This window comes from Galeopterus variegatus, unplaced genomic scaffold (genome assembly GCF_000696425.1).
Source record: "Galeopterus variegatus unplaced genomic scaffold, G_variegatus-3.0.2 Scaffold2774, whole genome shotgun sequence".
Classification (NCBI taxonomy): Eukaryota; Metazoa; Chordata; class Mammalia; order Dermoptera; family Cynocephalidae; genus Galeopterus; species Galeopterus variegatus.
In genome coordinates this window covers 184,716-198,384 of record NW_007728885.1, presented here as the reverse complement: position 1 = coordinate 198,384, position 13,669 = coordinate 184,716, and the positions used below count along the sequence as shown (strand labels likewise).

The following is a 13,669-nucleotide window of genomic DNA, read 5'->3' as shown; positions in this document are numbered from 1 at the left end:
CGCAACCCTCAGTGTCGCACCCGTACCGGACCGGGACCGGCAAAGGGATCGCAACCCTCGGGAACTGGTCTGTATGTGGGATCCGAACCCTCGGCGGGAGCGCCGCCACACTCCCAAGCGGCGCACTGTAGCAGTGAGCCACTGGGCCGGCCCCAAAGTCGATATTTTGATCCCCTTTTTGCAGACAAGGTAACTGATGCTGATGAGGTGAGGTACTTTGCCTAATATCACACAGCTGACTAGTGATTTGCTGGTGCCAGGATCTGAGTAAAGGTTTTAGTGACAGGTTTTACTTGTATTTTCTCCAGTACAATTTGTGGCTTAAGCTCAAACTGCTCTTAGGTGCTTGATGGCAAGATTCACAGAAAATAATAATTTGGAATGACAGTGAAGTTTTTGAGTTCTGATGTGAATAATTCAAAAATAATAAAATCCCCTATTTCATAATATATGTGAATCACAGTATATTTATAAATACAGTATATATAAAAATACATATATTTATGTATACAAGGGGTCTTCAAAAAGTACATGAATGCATTCATACTATCTTTTAATTCTGTTTTTCCATGAACTTGTTGAAGTACCTTTATGTATTATATAACTTAGCAAACTACTCAATTACATTTTAATATTAGTTGCTCTACAGTCATGATAGATTACCAGTGTTAATTATTTATGGTAAAAACTTTGACATTTTTCTTAGGTTCGAACATTTTCCCAAGTCACACCTATCTCACTTCCCACCCACAGTAAGTCAGAATGAGTGATGTAGGTAGGGACCGTGTAGTCAAAGAGGTAGAAAAAGTGATGAAAAGCTCACAAGACTTTTTTGTTGCTCGTCCTCATTATTTTGATGCTGAAGGGTTTATCAGTGACCTCCATGTGATAGTTCAAATTGGAGGTATAAGCAGTCTCATTAACCAGCTTAATATTTTCATGGGGGACTTCATAGCGTATGTTATCAAAATCAGTGATCTGTCAGAAGGAAAACAGAAGGAACAACTCCAGATAAGACCACCTCCTTGTAGAGCTACAAAAGATATTCCCTCTCAAAGAGCCCCACCCATGAAAGTAGCTTATAATTCTTAACTCTGTGGTTCCTGATTTGTCAGAAGAAATCAACCAGTCACTTGTGCCCCATCAAGTAAATATTAGCCTGCTCATCCCATACAGAGATTCCTGCGGAGAACAGAGGTGCTTGCTGCCTCCGCACCTGCATGTGGTGCATAATGGAGAATAATCTGACCCAGTGTGGGGACACTGCTTTCCTCAGAGATGTATTCAATGGTAACTCCCAAACCAACCTTAAAACGAAATCGACTGGATGTCTGATATTCAGCTGTGAAGAGGGTGTTGGTGACATCATTTCCAAACAGAGATGGGGATGGTATCCTTTTCAACTGGGCAGTAAATTCTAGAGGTGGGGGAAGGAGAAAAAGAAAGAAAGAGAGAGAGACTTTTGCTTTTATTTTGCAGTTAACTTCTCTGGGCCACAAGGGGTTGTTCTCTGGGGCGACATCAGGGTAGTGCTCACCTGTGCTTGTGTTTTTGTAGTGATAGCTGACTTCATAGCCCCAGTTCCTAGGGAAGAAGCATGTAGGGACATCAGAATCTGCCACAGGATTCCAGCAGCACTTATAATGCCACCTGCAGACATCCTGTAACAAGGGCACAAAGTTAGGATTATATAAAATGAAGAAAGGAAAGAATTATCTTTCTGTTTATTTATAAACCATGTTGTTCCAGGGAGAATTTAAGATATAATTTAAGATAATTATAGTCATTCATTTATTCATTCTTCATTTATACATGCTGGATATTTGTAAATATCCAGTCAGCCAGTGTACATTTATCACCTACCAGACAAGGAAATGATAATACAGATAAGACATAGTTTGTGCCTTCAGCAAAATTTCAGTCAAGTGGTAAATACAGACAATTAAAAAAGCAATTACAGAGTGCATCCAGGAGTTGAGGGAGCACACACCAGCTGTTGTTGCCAGCCTGGTAGCATGGGCGTGGGGTGAGGAGGACTTCCAGGAGGAGAAAGGTAAGTTTAGTCCTAAAGCTCCAGGAGGCGTTAGACAGGTGAACAGTATAGCAGTATTTCAGGCAGAGAAAGCAGCAATGCATGATAGATTCAGAAAAACCACAAACTTATTGTACCAAGAAAAGTCAGTAAGAGAAATGAGGCTGGAAGCACACAGTATCCACAGCATGACTGGGCTGGATGCCAGACCAAGCAGTTTGGACTTTTTCATGAAGAAGAGTCATGGAAGTGGCTAACAATACAGCAAGAAGAAATGTATTTCTAAAAAGAAAGAAAAGTAAAGCAAAGGGAAATAGAGACAATTAAGATAGAACTAGCACCAAGCGTGAAATAAGAAATTCACAATTTCTTTAAGGTAAAAAGAAATCACATGTGGTTTCTAGGAGTGGCTTGATTATGGATTATTATTATTATTGTTTAGTGGGATTTATTTTTTTAAAGACCTACAATTTTCAGATTAATATATATAAAATTGTTTGCTTTGTTCTAAAAAGTAAATAAAGTAGATGGCAAATTGAATCAATATGTTGGAATCTACACAAGCATCCATCTCCCCACTCAACAAAATTTACGTGAAGTGACAGAAGTGCCATTAAGAAAAAAAAATCACAAGTCCATTCTAAAACAGTAAAATACAATGTAATAAAGCAGACTAGAAATGTTATGAAACTCCTGAAACATAGAAAATAGACTTAATCCACTCCAGAGAAAAATATATTTATAGACTAAAACCCAAGAGGAGAAAGGTAAACTGCTCCAAGTCAGTGGGTAGAAGTGGAAGACAGCCTGTGGCATAGTTTTGGGTGACTGACTGGGAACATTTCTTACAGCTATTGCTGATCCCTTGCTAATTGGGGGGCATCCTGTAATATTTGTTAATAGGCTAAGGGAGTGAAGAGAGATGCTGGGAGCCAGAAGGCATGGCAATGCTCCAGCTAATAAGCCCCACCATCAGCACCAGATTAGTGCTCATATTCTCTCCAGCAGTCCTTTCCTTCTCTCTTAAATACTCAGCGTGAGCCAAGGAAAATAGGACAGGCAGCCATAGATAATTAAACATAAAGATGACAGTCAAGAATCATCAACATTTGAGATAAACCAATACTGTGAAAGAAACTTACCAAACTTAATAAACAAAAGAGTAGTTGGATGAAACAGTTTATAGAGAAAAGCTTATAAGGCTGAAAAATAAATATAATTGTTATTGCATCCATTAAAAAAAGCAACAAGGAATATGGAAAGTTAAGTTTTTGACAATGTTAATTCTTCCAACACATGAATATGGGATGTCTTTCCATTTTTGTGTGTGTGTCCTCTTTAATTTCTTTCATCAGTGTTTTGTAGTTTTCATTGTAGAGATCTTTCACCTTTTTGGTTAAATTTATCCCTAGGCATTTTTTTTTTTGGTAGCTATTGTAAATGAGATTGATTTCTTGATTTCTGTTTCTGTTAGTTCATTGTTGGTGTGTAAAAACACTCCTGACTTTTGAATTTTGATTTTGTATCCTGCAACTTTGCTGAATTCATTTATCAGTTCCAAGAGGTTTGTTTTGTTTTTGGTGACGTCTTCAGGTTTTTCTACATATAAGATCATGTCATCTGCAAACAGGGATGATTTGATTTCCTATTTTCCAATTTGAATGCACTTTATTTCTCTCTCTTGCCTAATTGCTCTGGCTTGAACTTCCAGCACTATGTTAAATAGAAGTGATCAGAATGGGCATCCTTGTCTTATTCCTGTTGTGTAAGGAAAAGCTTTCAGATTTTCCCCTTTCAGGATGATGTTAGCTGTGGGTTTGTCATATATGGCCTTTATTATCTTGAGATGCTTTCCTTCTATATTTAACTTGTTGAGAGTTTTTATAATGAAGGGATGTTGAATTTTCTCAAATGCTTTTTCTGCATCTGTTGAGATGATATGGGTTTTGTCCTTCATTTTGTTGATGTGATATATCACATTTATTGAGTTGAGTATGTGGAACCATTCTTGCATCCCTAGGATAAATACCACTTAATCGTGGTGTATAAACTTTTTGATATGCTATTGAACTTTGTTTGCTAGTATTTTGTCAAAAATTTTTGCATCTATGTTCATCAGGGATATTGGCCTGTAGTTTCCTTTTTTTATTGTGTCTTTGTCTGATTTTGGTATCAGGGTAATACTGGCCTCATAAAATAAGTTTGGGAGGGGCCGGCCCGGTGGCACACTGCTACAGTGCGCCACTTGGGAGCGTGGTGGCACTCCCGCTGAGGGTTCGGATCCCACATACAGACCGGTTCCCGCTCACTGGCTGAGCGAGGTGCGGGAGCGACACCGAGGGTTGCGGTCCCGTTGCCGGTCCCGGTCCGGTGCGGGCGCAACACTGAGGGTTGCGATCCGTTGCCGGACACGAAGAAAGACAAAAAAATAAATAAATAAATAAGTTTGGGAGAATACCCACTGCTTCCATTTTTGGGGATAATTTGAGAGGAATTGGTATTAATTCTTCTTTAAAAGTTTGGAAGAATTTAGCAGTGAAACCATCAGTCCTGGACTTTTCTTTGTTGGGAAAATGTTAATTACTGACTCAATCTTTTTGCTATTTGTTGGTCTGTTCATGTTTTCTATTTCTTCTTGGTTCAGTCTTGGTAAGTTGTATGTGTTCGGAAATTTAAACATTTCCTACAGATTTTTCCAATTTGTTGGCATATAGTTGCTCATAATAGTCTCTAACGATTCTTTGTATTTCTATGGTATCAGTTGTAATGTATCCTTTTTCATTTCTAATTTTCATTATTTGGGTCTGCTCTCTTTTTTCTTAGTTAATCTAACTAATAGTTTGTCAATTTTGTTTATCTTCTCAAAAGCCAACTTTTTGTTTTGTTAATCTTTTGTATATTTTTTTGGCCTCTATTTCATTTAGTTCTGCTCTGATCTTTATCATTTCATTTCATCTACTAATTTCGGGATTGGATTGTTCTGACTTCTGTAGTTCCTTAAAGTGCAATGTTAGGATTTGTATTTAAAACCTTTGTACTTTTTTGATGTAAAACTTATCACAATAAACTTCCCTCTTACAAAAGTTGGTATTGTCAAGATGAACATATTACCTACAGTGATTTACAGATTCAGTGCAATCCCTATCAAAATACCAATAACATTCTTCACAGAAATGGAAAAAGAAATCCTAACATTCATATGGAACCACAGAGAGACCAAATAGCCAAAGCAATCCTGCACAAAAAGAATAAAGCTGGAAGCATTACACTACCTGACTTCAAAATATACTACAAAGCTATTGCAACCCAAACAGCATGGTACTGGCATAAAAACAGATGCATGGACCAATGGAACAGATAGAAAACCCAGAAATAAATCCATATATCTACACCCAACTGATCTTTGACAAAAGTACCAAGAATGTACACTGGGGAAAGAACAACCTCATCAATAAAGCATTCTGGGAAAACTGGATACCCATATGCAGAAGAAAGAAACTAGACCCATATATCTCACCATATACCAAAATCAACTCAAAATGGATTAAAGACTCAAATGTAGGACCTGAAACTATAAAACTCCTACAAGAAAACATAGAGAATATACTCCAAGACATTGGTCTGAACAAAAATTTTATGGAAAAGATTTCTAAAGCACAGACAACAAAAGCAAAACTAGGCATATGGAATTACACCAAAGAAAAAAGCTCTGCACAGCAAAAGAATCAATCAACAGAGCAAAAAGGCAATCAAAAGAAGGGGAGAAAATGTTTGCAAAGTGCTCAGTTGACAAGGGATTAATATCCAGAATACACAAGGAAACTTAAACAACTCACAGCAGAAAAGCAAATAAACTTATTAAAAAATGGGCAAACGACCTGAATAGACATTTTCTCAAAAGAAGACATTAAGACAGCCAACAAGTATATGAAAAAATGCACATCACTATCATTGAGGAATGCAAATCAAAACCACAATGCGATATCTCACTCTGGTTAGAATGGCTATTACCAAAAAGACAAAAAAAATAACAAATGCTGGCAAGGATGTGGAGAAAAGGGGACTCTTATACACTGTTGGTGGGAATGTAAACTAGCACAGCCATCATGGAAAACAGTATGGAGTTTCCTCAAAAAACTAGAAATAGAACTACCATGTGATCCAGCAGTTCCACTCCTGGGTAGAAGAGAAAGGAAATTAGAATACTGAAGAGATATCTGTACCCTGTGTTTATTGCAGCACTATTCAGAATAGTCAAGATATGGAATCAACCTAGGTTCTACCAACAGATGAATGGATGAAGAAAATGTGGTCTATATACACAATGGAGTACTACTCAGCCATGGGAAATAATGAAGTCCTGTCATTTGTGGCAACATGGATGAGCCTGGAAGACATTATGTTAAGTGAAATAAATCAGGCACAAAAAGAAAAATACCACATGTTCTCACGAATGTGGGAGCTAAAGTAAATAAATAAATTGAACTTTTAGAAGTAGAGCATAGAATTGTTATTACTAGAGGCTGGGAAGCGGAAGGGGAGAGAGGGAATAGGGAGACGAAGGTTAATGGACACAAAATTACAGCTAGATAGGAAAAATAAGTTGTAGTAGTATATAGTAGTGCTAGGCATCTACAAGAAACAATAATTTATTGCATATCCTCAAATGGCCAGAAGAGAGGAACTTAAGCATTCTCATCACAAAGAAATGATAAACTTTGGCAATGATGAATTTTGCTAACTACCTTGATGTGATCACTACACACTGTATACACATATTGAAACATAACTCTGTACTCCATAAATATGTACAATTGATATGTTTCAATTAAAAAATAAATTGAAATAATAAATAAAATTCTTTATGCTAAGAAAAAAAAAATTCTAAACAAGATTTAAAACTCCGTAATATTTGAACCAAATAACAACAACAGAAGTCAAAGGGAGGTGTAAAATTTTCTGAAAAATCAATTTTAATATTATCCCAAATCATAATACAAAAGATAAAGAAATGGGAAGTATGACATAAAGAGTAAGTGAAGTGACCAACACTCAACTAAGAAGACTCCAAAAGGAATGAATGAAAAAGACAGGTAGGGAAAAGGGGAATCAAAGAGAGAAAGCAGTTTTATGTATAAAAAACAACTCAATATACAACCCGAGAAAAAAATAAAATACAATAATAATTATTTTAAAATAATAAAACTAAAGCAGTAATTAAATAAAAGCTAGTACCTACATTGATCACTTTAATACACCGAGTGCCTACTCTCATCTAGATTTGAGTGACAGTGTGTTGTCAGCAAACACAGGTGAGATGGACACCACTATTAATCAATCAATTAATTTAATTGACCTTCTTTCACCACTGATTTGAATTGTCATTTTTATTGTAAACTAAATTTAACTGTACACACACGAGCATACAAATATGCATTTTAGCACTTTGGATTATATCCTAATGGCTTATGTATCAATTCCTGCTCTAATTTCACACTTACATTACTATAGTGTGAGAATGTGGTTTTTGTTATTGTTTTGTTTTGTTTATTTATTGAAACATAGTTGATTGTACGTATCTCCTGGGTACAGTGTTGAATATCCATACCTGTGTGCAATATGTGATACTCAAATCAGGATAATTAGTATACTCAACATTACACAATGTAATCATTTGAGACTGTGTTTTGATATTAGTTGGGCAGATCAATAAATGTAAAGGAGACATTTATGTCTCCTTATGAAAAGACAATCAATGGAATGTGAAAAAATATTTGCAAGCCATATGTCTGATAAGAAGTTAATTCCCAAAATATAAGGAACACAGAAAACTCTATGACAATGAAATCAATAATGTGGTTAAAAAAAATTTGCCAATGAATGTAAAACTCTAAAATGAATCTTTACACAGTAAAATATTAAATAATCAAAATTGGATAAAAAGAGATAGAAAACCTGAAATAACCATGGAAATCTGTGAGAAATTGTTAAGGATTTCCGTAAAGAAATGCTATCTTGCCTATATGGTTTGCGGAATAGAATATCCTCATATTATATATATATGTCAAGTGAATGTATTCAGTATAGTTTGTGTGATAAAAAAAATAACCCAAAAGAATATGTTGCAACACTATTCATTTGAAAAAGTTACAGCACTGACAAGTATGTAGATACTAACATCTGATGTAATTGCTCTGAAAAACCACAATATAAATATAACTTAAATCACTGTTTTATACCTATTGTAAACAAATCAATCACATTATAACATACAACCTTTTAAATTTACTTATTAATTCTCCATAGATCTAACTGATAGGTCTTCCTCATTTTCTTCAGATAATAAAAAATGCCGAGGGGATTACTGGAGAAAGAACTTGGAGTTCTGGATGGTCTCTGGGTAATTGATTTTCCTGTCTGAGTCAGACATTAAGTACTTCTGCTGCCTCTGAAATTGTGGTCTGTAAAGTCCAAAAGGTCAGTTTCGTTGGCATAAATTGTTTCAGAGTCTACAGATCTCTATAAAAAGCAATCAACATTCAGGTATGTGGTCTGCCCTAATATCCCTATGTCAGTTTTAAGCCATTACCAGTATTCCAGACACCAAACGTCAAACCTGGAAGGCAAATACTTCCTGATCCTTTAAACCGTGTATCTTTTCCAGAGACAGAGACAGAGACAGAGAGAATAGAGACAGGGAGACTTGTGACTCAATGCTATTGTCTAGGTATGAGTTTATGAGGATCTGTGTTATTGTGGTGACAACAGAAATGAAAAAGTAATATTGCTTTTCTTTTTTTCCATTTACAGTTTTAATTTCCAATTCAAGTTAGCCAGTTATATAGTAAATATAATATAAATATATAAACGTAGTATAAAATAAAAATGAATAAAATAATCATTAGTAAGGAAAAAAGCATTGTAATAAAAGAAGCACCAGTTACAAAATATAATGGATTATAATTATAATAGAAACTGAGGATATGAAATACCTAGGGAAAAGCTTCATAATTCATGTGCGATTAAACATATGTTAAGAGAAACATAAAACTCAGTTAAGAAATATATGTAAGTATAGATATATGTATATACACACACATACAGAGTTGAAATGGAGAGACTTCCTATGTTTTTAGAATGGGAAGATTCAAAATTTTTGAGATGTCAATATTGTTTAAACTTAACCTATAATTTAATGCAGTTCTAATTAATATTATAATATGATACTATGAGACATAAAATGTAGAATATGGAATGCTATAGATTGGTAGATTGGATGCCCCCCTCATTGAGGTTTAATCCCCACTGTAACTGTTGAGGGTGGAAAGTCCTATTGTGGTAATTGAAAGGTGGGGCCTTGAAGAGGTGATTAGATTCTAGGACCATGCTGCAGTGAATGGATTAATAATAGTGATCACGGGTGTGGTTCTCAGGGCTTTCAAAAGAGAGTGAATGAGGAGGCTAGCCTCTCTCTGCTCCATCAATTTATGCCATGTGACATCCCTGGGTCACTGTCACCACAACCACAACCCTCACCAGATGTGTTCCTTGCACTTTGGACTTTCCAGCCTCAGAAACTGTAAGCAATAAATTCCATTTTCTTATAAATTACTCAGTTCCAGGTATTTTGTTATAAGCAACAAAAATGGACTGATACATAGGTAAAGCCTTTATGATAAAGTCTTAAGTCACAACTAAGCAGGGTTCAAACAGATGATATTCTTATGAAAGCAACTCAGGGAGAAAACCTGTGTTATGTAGTACATGTTCATTGTGACCTCTGTGGCAAATAATACAATCCCAGAAGACTGTTGCTATAACAAGTCACCTAAGTTCTACAAGTGACTCCATCATAAACATACACTTGATGACCTCTGTTCTCAAGGAATACTGTCTAGCTTGCTATACTGTACACTTTAATCTTTCCATGCTATCCTTGAAACCACACTTAGGATGTATTTAGCAAGACTTTATCCCTCTCCCCTTTGGACTTCAGAATCCGTGAGCCAACATTCTTGTTGGCTCCCCTACTCTTCCCTTTTCTCTACCCTGCTTCCCTCACTTCTTTACTGTTGCTGTTTATTCCAATAAGGCAAGAAAGAAATAACTCGAAACAAATCAGAGGCTCATAAACCACTCCACTACCATCCTCTTTCCACTTCACATACTTATTTCTTTTGAATAAAACCCAATAGGCCACCAGCAGGGATCCCATTTCTCTGACCTTTGTCACAACCTGGCCAGGTGTGCAGTCTATCCTTTCTGATGCATGGATCTCTGGGCACTCTGGAATAAATGAAGAATCTGCATAGAAATTAAAGGACAAAGTTGAAAATTTATTGAATAATCACAGTTCCAAGAAGGAAGCTGGCAACGTTACAGACATTTAGCCAATTCTCCAATCAACAAATCACTGATAACTGGTATCTACATTTGCATACAATGTTTAGCAGTTTTCCAAGTGTTAAACACATTTGCTTTTTGTTTGGTTGTTTATTATTGACATATAATCCATATACCTTAAAATTCACATTTTAAAGTATACGGTTCAATTGTTTTTGGTGTTTTACAAAGTTGTGCGACCAGTCACCACCATCTAATTCCAGAACACTTTTATCACCTTCCCCACCAAAATCATATATCCATGAGGGGTCACATTCTATTCTCGTCTTCTCCCAGTCCCTGGTAAACATTTTGCTTCTGTGAATTTGCCTATCCTGAACATTTCATATACATGGAATCGCAAAATACGTGGCCTTTTGTGTCTGGCTTCTTTGACGTGGCATCTTGTTTTCAAGTTCCATGTTATAGCATGTATCAGTGCTTCACTCCTTCTTGTGGCTGAACCCTATTTCATTGTGTGGATATAGCACATTTTGTTTATCTATTCATTAGCTGAGGTACTTTTGAGTTGTTTCCACTTTTTCACTATTATACATAATTCTACTATGAATATGCATGTAAACTTTTTTCTGTGAAGATATGTTTTCAGTTCTCTTGGTTATATACCTAGAAGTGGAATTACTAAAACATATAGTTAACTGTTTCACATTTTGAGGAACTGCCAAACTTTTTTCCAAAGTGGCTGCACCATTTTACACACCCACTAGCAAAGTATGAAGATTCCAATTTCTCCCTAATGTTGAAGCAAACATTTCAGTCCGAAAGGAAATTTAAATGAGGCTTTTATTTAGAATTGCCAACCAAGGGAGACCACCTTTCAGCATGAGAAGTAAGTCTGCCCAACGAGCAGAAAAAGAAAATTTTATAGTGTAAGTTCAGGAAAGTCTAAGCAGTAAACAAATACCAAATACTGTGTGAAGACAATGGATAACTGACTATGGAATAGAGCAATTCTTTTTCTTAAGAGAGTTATAGCTGGATAACAGAAAAACTAGAAGAATCCAGAACCCAGTCCAGTCTACAAGTAGATAATAAAACTCAAAAACAGTAAACAGGGCTATAATTTAATAACAGGTACATTATAGTTTTCTTTTGAGACAAAATTTTTCTCTCTTTTTCTACAATCACCTTTATTTTTACCAAAAATAATCATGGCAAGACCAATTTGCCTGGTTATTTACATAAGTAGGAATAATATAACCAATATTTCATTCCAGCAGGAATAATATAACCAATATTTCCAATTGTATCCTGTTAAAGAGAACAGATTCTTATTGAACTTATGTAAATAACTATATTGCCATAAAAATAAGAATATTCATGAATAGTTTCCAAATTCTGGAGAGACCAGGTAGAGCAGTAAAACAAATGTTTCAATTTCTGTTACAAAAGTATACTTTACCAAATTGCTGCAAGCTGTAAATAACTTAAAATTTTTTTAAAAAATCTGGGAAACAAAACATTAAAAAGAACCAGTAATGCTTCAAAACAAAGCTGCAAAACTCATTATTCTTTACCAGTTCAGTCTCATGTTATTAATTCTTGCTCTGTCTGGTCTTGGTTAGCAGTTTCACAAACCCATCAGTTTCTTCCTTAGAATTTTGGAAATTCAGTCCAAAGATACGAACTCAAGCTTATTAGAAACCCGTACTCAGAGTTCTTTTCACTCTTTTTATTTTCAATGAGGACCTAATTCTTTAAAACTATAACTGCTTGCAGAGAGTTTTGAGAAAAGGCATTAGAATAAAGTAATTATGTGAACAACAAGACTTAAAATGGCCATGAGAAGAAAATTTGGTTATTTCTGTGGCATATGGCAATTTAAAATAACCAAATTATAACTAATAGCATTTATATCAGGACACATTAAATTTTTTGGAACTTTATACAATTTTGGAATATATATTAGTAACATAACGAAAAGTCAGACATCACTTCCTATGGGCCACAGAAGTGACCCGCACAGAGAGAAGAAACTTTTGTCTTGATGTGTGGGTTCTTGGGAGAGACAAAGGTCATACATCTTAGATCTGAATCTGGAAAGATCAAGGCACTGAAATGATTTCTTTCTTTTTTTTTTTTATTCCTTTTTGTCTTTTTTACTGACCGGTAACGGGATCGCAACCCTCAGTGTCGCGCCCGCACCGGGGACCGGCAATGGGATCGCAACCCTCGGTGCTGGGCCCGCACCGCGCTCAGCCAGTGAGCGGGAACCGGCCTCCACATGGGATCCAAACCCTCGGCGGGAGCACCGCCGCACTCCCAAGCGGCGCACTCTCCAGTGCGCCACCGGGCCGGCCCAGCCCAACTGGTTTTAATCTCTCTCTATAGATCCTTTGAGAAGTTCCAGGGCCTTTGGAGCATCTCAAAGTTAATTCAGGTCAAATAGACATAATTTTTTAGAATTTTATTTGGGGAGGTTTGATAATAACAAAGGTCTAAAACAATTAAATAGGATCATAAGTTATTATAACACAAAATCAGAGTGACAAAATATTTAAAAGGCACAAAGCACAAGGTATTGTCTTGATAAAACACGGAATTTGTTTCCTGGGTCAGTTACCTAAAAGACAAACCTCTCACAATTTTCGACTAAGAGCAGTGCAGTGCTTCAAGAAAACCCTGTTAGTTTTGGCAAGACGCATGGAAGAGAGAGAGAGAGGAAGAGACTCGAGCCAGGCACTATTTCAGCCAAGCAGCTTTATTCCACCGTGGAGGGGAGACTGAATCAGATCAATTCCCCTGAACAAAGAAAAGTGGGAGGTTTATGAGGCTTTGAGGGTCTGGCAGAGTAATGGGCAATTTCGAAATCAGTGTTATGCAAGGTGACACAGCCCTTGTGGTCTGATAACATCTGGTCAGTTAGGGCATAGGCTTCTGAAGCATTCCTTCCAGCCCAGCCCAATTGCCTTAAGCTGGCCATGAGGCCTAATAAACACTATTGTTCTAACACAGGGAGCAAACTCCAGCCTTCCATTTTGATAGCAATGCTTCATTTTTTTTTTTAAGAAAAACATATATTCTCTTTTAATTTTAGCCAATTTTTTAAATTTCTTTCATAAATTTACTCTTTACAGACCATTATTGTCAGTTAGACATTTCCACAACGTGTTTAAGACTTTCTGTTTGTCCCAGATTTTTTAAATAACCAGTCATTTTTCTTTAGGACAAAAGTTTATTACACAATATTCATTGTCCAATTTTTAAATAGTTTCTCTCCTCCCCCTTAGACTA

General features: G+C 36.1%; 1 protein-coding gene across 1 annotated transcript in view; it reads right to left on the bottom strand.

The window, feature by feature from the left end:
* Positions 1-13,669, bottom strand: part of LOC103598903 (maltase-glucoamylase, intestinal-like) — a 91,677-nt gene that overhangs the window by 71,776 nt on the left and 6,232 nt on the right. Inside the window, 4 exon segments of the mRNA XM_008582965.1 lie at positions 824-978; positions 1,308-1,417; positions 1,538-1,661; positions 10,257-10,336. Coding sequence (XP_008581187.1) covers positions 824-978; positions 1,308-1,417; positions 1,538-1,661; positions 10,257-10,336 — 469 coding nt within the window.